This window comes from Scyliorhinus canicula, chromosome 27, assembly GCF_902713615.1.
Source record: "Scyliorhinus canicula chromosome 27, sScyCan1.1, whole genome shotgun sequence".
Lineage (NCBI taxonomy): Eukaryota > Metazoa > Chordata > Chondrichthyes > Carcharhiniformes > Scyliorhinidae > Scyliorhinus > Scyliorhinus canicula.
In genome coordinates this window covers 2,956,839-2,964,431 of record NC_052172.1, presented here as the reverse complement: position 1 = coordinate 2,964,431, position 7,593 = coordinate 2,956,839, and the positions used below count along the sequence as shown (strand labels likewise).

The window sequence follows — 7,593 nt, the reverse complement described above, 5'->3', positions numbered from 1 at the left end:
TATGCAGTCGACACAGCTGGATAACAACAAGCTATCCTACTACTGCCTTTAACTGTCCCATCCTCTACAAACACACATAAGATAGACAAACGGGTGGGGTGGGGTAACAATAATAAGGATGAAGGTCTTTGCTTCAAATGGGGATTTCTGAGCAAACTTTCCTCACAGCTGGTTGATCAAAGTCTCTGGTTTACAGCTGGTAATGGTCTGACTGGCTGAGTGATTCATTCAGTACAACCCTTACAGGGAGTAGGCTTTCTGGAGAGATACTTTGTTCCTGATCAAACTGTGCCTTTAGCTCAAGGTTCACATCCAGACCTATATCTTTCTGTACAGATACTTTACATCACATCAAACCTTGCTTTCAGTTTGTGGTTTGACTTCAAGCCTTTGCAGTCTCAAGAGAACTGGAGAGGGAGTCAGCCCTCACAGTGGCTTTATGGAGGGAGTTTTGCTGGATCTTTTGGGAGAGAGTCAGTTAGATCCCTCCATTCAGGCTGCAGAATTAAAATTGACAGCAAACTGGCTTGTGACCCTGAAAACATGCCAATGGGATAATATCGAAACACCGCCTGTTACTGGGCAGAGCACAGCCCTATGTGCCAATTCATTGGCCACCAGCCAAATCAATCAAACTGAGTCATCACTGATGTCAGCCAGTCTAAAGCAGCAGAGCCTTCTGGATCCTTGTGATTGAATTAAACATTACAGGTTGTTTTGCCTTAAAGTCACAGGCCCATTAAATAACCATGGATCAAAAATGCAACGACAAAAATGAAAGAAATATTCACTTCCTCTTGTAGCCACCATATTTATGTGGCTGGTCCAATTGAGCTTCTAGTTATAGAGTTTACAGTGCAGAAGGAGGCCATTCGGCCCATCAAGTCCGCACCGGCCCTTGGAAAGAGCACCCCACTCAAGCCCACGTCTCCACCCTGTCCCCGTAACCCAGTAACCCCACCCAACCTTTTGGACACTAAGGGGAAATTTAGCATGGCCAATTCACACTGCCTCACAGTGCCAGGAATTCGGGTTCAATTCTGACCTTGGGTCACTGTCTGTGTGGAGTTTGCATATTCCCCCCGTGTATGCGTGGGTTTCCTCCGGGTGCTCCGATTTCCTCCCACAGTCCAAGATGTGAGGTTAGCTGGATTGGCCATGCTAAATTGCCCCTTAGTGTCCAACGATGTGAAGGTTAGGTGGATTGGCCATGCTAAATTGCCCCTTAGTGTCCAACGATGTGAAGGTTAGGTGGATTGGCCATGCTAAATTGCCCCTTAGTGTCCAACGATGTGGACATTAGGTGGGATTACAAGGATAGGGTTGGGGAGTGGGCCTTGGTAAGATGCTCTTTAAAGTGTCGGTGCAGGCTCGATGGGCCGAATGGCCTCTTCGTGCACTGTAGAAATTCTATGGTTCTGAAGCGACCTTGGGTATATGTCCACAAGTTCTTCAAAGTGGGTTGTTGTGGAAGTGGTTAAAAAGGCATAAAGTATCCCGAGCTTTATCAATCAAGGGGGATGTCTTGCTAAAACTATACAAGGCACTTGTTAGACCACACCTGGAATACTGTGAACAGTTTTGGTCCCTTCATCTAAAGAAGGATATACTGGAATTGGAGGCAGTCCAGTCCAGAGAAGATTGATCCCGGGTATGGAGGGGTTTTCTTATGAGGAGAGGTTGAGTAGGTTGGGCCTGTACTCATTAGAGTTAAGAAGAATGAGGGGCGACCTTATTGAGACATATCGGATTCTCAGGGGGTTTGATAGGGTCAATGCTGAGAGGTTGTTTCCCCTTGTGGGAGAGTCTGGGACCAGAGGGCAGAATCTCAGAGTGAAGGGGTCACCCACTTAAGACAGAGATGAGGAGGAATTTCTTCTCTGAGAGGAGTGAATCTGTGGAATTCTTTACCGCAGAGAGCTGTAGAGGCTGGGTCGTTAAGTATGTTCAAGGCTAGGATAGACTGATTTTTAAACAGTGAGGGAATCGAGGGTTATGGGGATAGGGCTGGGATAGTGGAGTTGAGGATTATCACATCAGTCATGATCTCATTGAATGGTGGAGCAGACTCAATGGGCCAATTGGCCTCCTTCTGCTCCTACGTCTTATGGTTATGGCAAAGCTTTCTAAAACATTGGTTCTGCTCAACTGTGGTATTGTGTCGTATTCTAGGCACCACACTATTGGAAAGGATGTGAAGGTTTTCAAAAGAGTGCAGAAAAGATTCATAGAATTCCTACAGTGCTGAAGGAGGCCATTCGGCCTATTGAGTCTGCACCGACTGCCTGAAAGAACACCCTAACTAGGCCGACACCCCCGCCCCATCCCCACAACCTAACCATCTTTGGACACATTAGCAGTTTAGCACAGCCAATTCACCTAACCTACGCAATTTTGGACTATGGGAGGAAACCGGAGCACCTGGAGGAAACCCACGCAGACATGGGGAGAACACGCAGACTCCGCACAGACAGTCACCTAAGGTCGGGATCGAGCCCTGGTCCCTGGTGTTGTGAGGCAGCAGCACTAACCACTGTCCAGGGTTCCAGGAATGAGGGACTGCAGTTAGGTGGATAGATTGGAGAAGCTGGGACTGACCTTCTCGGAGAAAATAAGTTTGCGAGGAGCTTTGAGAGAGGTGATAAAATCATGAGGTGTTTAGATTGAGTAGGGAGGAAGCAACTGTTCCCGCTGGTGGACAGATGGGGAACGAGAGGGCGCACATTGAAGGCAAATGTCAAAAATGGCAACTGGAGGAAAAGTTTATTTTACGGAGTGAGTGGTTAGGATCTGGAATACACTGCCTGAGAATGAGGTAGATTCAAGCATGGCTTCCAAAAGGGAAAGCACCTGAAGGGAAAGATTTGCAGGGGTCTGGGGAAAGTGTATTTCTCATGCAAGAGGACTGTCACAGGAATAACAGGTCAAACTGTGCTGTAAAGTCACCGCAGTCCCAGACAACACTTTCCCCTTGAGGGGGAGGGCTGACTGGTGGTGATTTGACCTTAGCATATCTCAAACGAGGATGAAAAGGCAGGGTTTCATGAATAACACCAATGGGTACAGGAATTGAACCCACACTGTTGACCACGGCCCGGCATTACAAACCAGGTATCCCACCAACTGAGCTAAGCTGCTTCCTCCCTCTGCAACAGAGAAATGGGGACTTTAGATGGAGCTCTGTAATGTGCTGCAACTTGATGAGGGTGGAATGTGGAACTTCAGAGTAGAGACGGAGGTAACAGAGAGAGAGACGAGAAAATATTTGAAGGGACAATAAGGTGCACTCGCAGAGGGCTGGTATGGCTGAGTGGCCTCCAGCTTTGCTGCAAACCATTCTAAGGTGAACGAGAAGTTGATTACGCTGCCTACCAACCACAGCATTGTTGCAGCAGAGGAGGCCATTCGGCCCCTCATGGCTGCAAACCAAAAGTGCACCCAGTGCCAATCGCAGCCCCCCCCGCTCCGTAAAACCTTGCACCAGGGTGGAAGAGTCAATTACTAGGGGACATAGGCTTTAAGGTGGGGGGGGGGGGGGGGGGCAAAGTTTAGAGGAGATGTGCGAGGCAAGTGTTTTACACAGAGGGTGCTGGAAGCAGGTACGATAGTGACGTTTCATGGGCGTCTTAACAAACGCGTGAATAGCATGGGAATAGAGGGATACGGACCCTGGAAGTGTTGAAGGTTTTAGGTTAGATGGGCAACAGCATGGATGGTGCAGGCCTGGAGGGCCGAAGGGCCTGTTCCTGTGCTGTACTTTTCTTTGTTCCGACGTGCTGAAGACGTCACATCCGACTCAAAATGTGAACTGTTTCTCTCTATAACCCCCTGTTGAAGGCAATTAGGGATGGGCAATAAATATGTGGGTACCAGCTGGTAAGAGGATGGAGAAGAGGGACGTTGAACTTTTTCCCCAGCACTTTGTGAGTTTTGCTGCACAACTCCCCTGTTGGGCAGCACGGTAGTATAGTGGTTAGCACAATTGCCTCACAGCTCCAGGGTCCCAGGTTCGATTCACTGCTTGGGTCAATGTCTGTGCGGGGTCTGCATGTTCTCCCCGTGTCTGCGTGGGTTTCCTCCGGGTGCTCCGGTTTCCTCCCACAGTCCAAAGATGTGCAGGTTAGGTGGATTGGCCATGCTAAATTGCCCCTTAGTGTCCAAAATGTCCCTTAGTGTTGGGTGGGGTTACTGGGTTATGAGGATAGGGTCACTGTCTGGGTGGAGTCTGCACGTTCTCTGCGTGGGTTTCCTCCGGGTGCTGTTAACATAGAACAGTACAGCACAGAACAGGCCCTTCGGCCCTCGATGTTGTGCCGAGCAATGATCACCCTACTCAAACCCACGTATCCACCCTATACCCGTAACCCAAACAACCCCCCTTAACCTTACTTTTTAGGACACTACGGGCAATTTAGCATGGCCAATCCACCTAACCCGCACATCTTTGGACTGTGGGAGGAAACCGGAGCACCCGGAGGAAACCCACGCACACACGGGGAGGACGTGCAGACTCCGCACAGACAGTGACCCAGCTGGGAACGTTCTTACCACAGTCCAAAGATGTGCGGGTTAGATGTGATAAATTGCCTTTAGTGTCCTAAAAAAAGGGGGTTGCTGGGTGACGGGGATAGGGTAGATACGTGGGCTTGAGTAGGGTGATCTTTGTAAGGGCCAGCGCAGACTTGATGGGCCGAATGGCCTCCTTCTGCACTGTAAATTGTAAAGAAAATTCGAAAGATAATAACCTAATTGAGGGAGGCACTGAGAGGTGTGGGCGGGGGTATTTACTCTGATTCACACTGAGCTGGTGGTCCTCACTGGGTTATTGGAATTATGGTTGTACAACTGATAATGCGGGAGGGGGCGTCGCGGCTTTAAGGCGGCGGTCGGCCGGCATGCCGGCTCCCGCCAGGCGGGGTCTCCATGGAGACGGCAAGCGGGAGAGGCGGCGGCGGCTGAGGAGAGCGGGCAGCACGGAGGCGGCCGAGGCTCGGAGGGCAGCACTAGGCCGCAGGCGGAGCCGGGGCGTGTCGCCGGGAGTCAGGCGGGCGGCAGAGCGAGGCCAGGCGGGGAGCGGCGGCTAGGCCAGGCCGAGGCCCCCCGGGGGGGTTGGAGAGGCGGGGTTACCGAGCGGGGTCTCCCCCCCCCCCGCCCCCCCTCCGCCGGCAGACAGCCCGAGCGCGGCCGGAGATTGCCGAGTGCCAGCCGCTCAGTCCCGCGCCACACCGAGGAGCCGGAGCCCGAGCCCGAGCGCCAGGCCCGCCGGCATGGCGGCCAACATGTACCGGGTCGGAGGTGGGTGAGCGCCGGGGGCGCGGGGGGGAGGGAGGCCCGGCGCCCAGGGCCCTGCGCGGGGAGGCGGCAAAGACAGGCCCCGGACCGCGGCCGCCTTCAGCGGCGGAAAGAGGCCCCGGCGGCCCGCGGGGATCATCCCCCCCCTGTGTCCCCCCCTCTCCCCTGTGTCCCCCCCCTCTCCCCCTGTGTCCCCCCCCTCTCCCCCCTGTGTCCCCCCCTCTCCCCCCTGTGTCCCCCCCTCTCCCCCCTGTGTCCCCCCCTCTCCCCCCTGTGTCCCCCCCCTCTCCCCCCTGTGTCCCCCCCCTCTCCCCCCTGTGTCCCCCCCCTCTCCCCCCTGTGTCCCCCCCCTCTCCCCCCTGTGTCCCCCCCCCCTTCCCCCTGGGTCCCCCCCCTCTCCCCCCTGGGTCCCCCCCCCTTCCCCCTGGGTCCCCCCCTCTCCCCCCTGGGTCCCCCCCTCTCCCCCCTGTGTCCCCCCCCCCCCCTGTGTCCCCCCCCTCTCCCCCCTGTGTCCCCCCCCCCCCCCCCTGTGTCCCCCCCTCCCCCCCTTGTGTCCCCCCCTCCCCTTGTGTCCCCCCCTCCCCTTGTGTCCCCCCCCTCCCCCCCTTGTGTCCCCCCCCTCTCCCCCCTGTGTCCCCCCCCTCTCCCCCCTGTGTCCCCCCCTCCCCTTGTGTCCCCCCCTCTCCCCCCTGTGTCCCCCCCCTCTCCCCCCTGTGTGTCCCCCCTCTCCCCCTGTGTCCCCCCTCTCCCCCCTGTGTCCCCCCTCTCCCCCCTGTGTCCCCCCCCTCTCCCCCCTGTGTCCCCCCCCTCTCCCCCCTGTGTCCCCCCCCTCTCCCCCCTGTGTCCCCCCCCTCTCCCCCCTGTGTCCCCCCCTCTCCCCCCTGTGTCCCCCCCTCTCCCCCCTGTGTCCCCCCCTCTCCCCCCTGTGTCCCCCCCCTCTCCCCCCTGTGTCCCCCCCCTCTCCCCCCTGTGTCCCCCCCCTCTCCCCCCTGTGTCCCCCCCCTCTCCCCCCTGTGTCCCCCCCCTCTCCCCCCTCTGTCCCCCCCCTCTCCCCCCTGTGTCCCCCCCCTCTCCCCCCTGTGTCCCCCCCCTCTCTCCCCTGTGTCTCCCGCTCTCTCCCCTGTGTCTCCCGCTCTCTCCCCTGTGTCTCCCGCTCTCTCCCCTGTGTCTCCCGCTCTCCCCCCTGTGTCCCCCCCTCTCCCTGTGTCCCCCCCTCTCCCCCCTGTGTCCCCCCCTCTCCCCCCCTGTGTCCCCCCCTCTCCCCCCTGTGTCCCCCCCTCTCCCCCCTGTGTCCCCCCCCTCTCCCCCCTGTGTCACCCCCCCTTCCCCCTGGGTCCCCCCCCCCCCCTGTGTCCCCCCCCCTCCCCTTGTGTCCCCCCCCCCTCCCCTTGTGTCCCCCCCTCCCCTTGTGTCCCCCCCTCCCCTTGTGTCCCCCCCTCCCCCCCCTGTGTCCCCCCCTCCCCCCCTTTGTCCCCCCCTCTCCCCCCTGTGTCTCCCCCCTCTCTCCCCTGTGTCTCCCGCTCTCTCCCCTGTGTCTCCCGCTCTCTCCCCTGTGTCCCCCCCTCTCCCCCCTGTGTCCCCCCCTCTCCCCCCTGTGTCCCCCCCCTCTCCCCCCTGTGTCCCCCCCTCTCCCCCCGTGTCCCCCCCCTCTCCCCCCTGTGTCCCCCCCCTCTCCCCCCTGTGTCCCCCCCCTCTCCCCCCTGTGTCCCCCCCCTCTCCCCCCTGTGTCCCCGCCCTCTCCCCCCTTTGCCCCCCCCTCTCCCCCCTGTGTCCCCCCCTCTCTCCCCTGTGTCCCCCCCTCTCTCCCCTGTGTCCCCCCCCTCTCCCCCCGTGTCCCCCCCTCTCCCCCTTGTGTCCCCCCCTCCCCTTGTGTCCCCCCCCCCTCCCCTTGTGTCCCCCCCTCCCCTTGTGTCCCCCCCTCCCCTTGTGTCCCCCCCCTCCCCCCTTGTGTCCCCCCCTCCCCTTGTGTCCCCCCCTCCCCTTGTGTCCCCCCCTCCCCTTGTGTCCCCCCCCTCTCCCCCCTGTGTCCCCCCCCTCTCCCCCCTGTGTCCCCCCCCTCTCCCCCCTGTCTCCCCCCCTCTCCCCCCTGTCCCCCCCTCTCCCCCCTGTGTCCCGCCCCTCTCCCCCCTGTGTCCCCCTCTCTCCCCCTGTGTCCCCCCCTCTCCCCCCTGTGTCCCCCCCCTCTCCCCCCTTGTCCCCCCCCCCCCTCTCCCCCTGTGTCCCCCCCCCTCCCCCCTGTGTCCCCCCCCCCCCCTGTGTCCCCCCCCTCCCCCTGTGTCCCCCCCTCTCCCCCCGTGTCCC

General features: G+C 59.0%; 1 protein-coding gene across 2 annotated transcripts in view; it reads left to right on the top strand.

Moving 5' to 3' along the window:
* Positions 1 to 5,138: 5,138 nt before the first annotated feature.
* LOC119957801 (metastasis-associated protein MTA1-like) overlaps positions 5,139 to 7,593 on the top strand; it is a 159,951-nt gene continuing 157,496 nt past the window's right edge. For both annotated transcript variants that reach the window (XM_038785910.1, XM_038785909.1), the window contains exon 1: positions 5,139 to 5,295. In XM_038785910.1, coding sequence (XP_038641838.1) covers positions 5,268 to 5,295 — 28 coding nt within the window. In that variant the 5' untranslated portion in view covers positions 5,139 to 5,267. The remainder of the gene's footprint in view (positions 5,296 to 7,593) is intronic.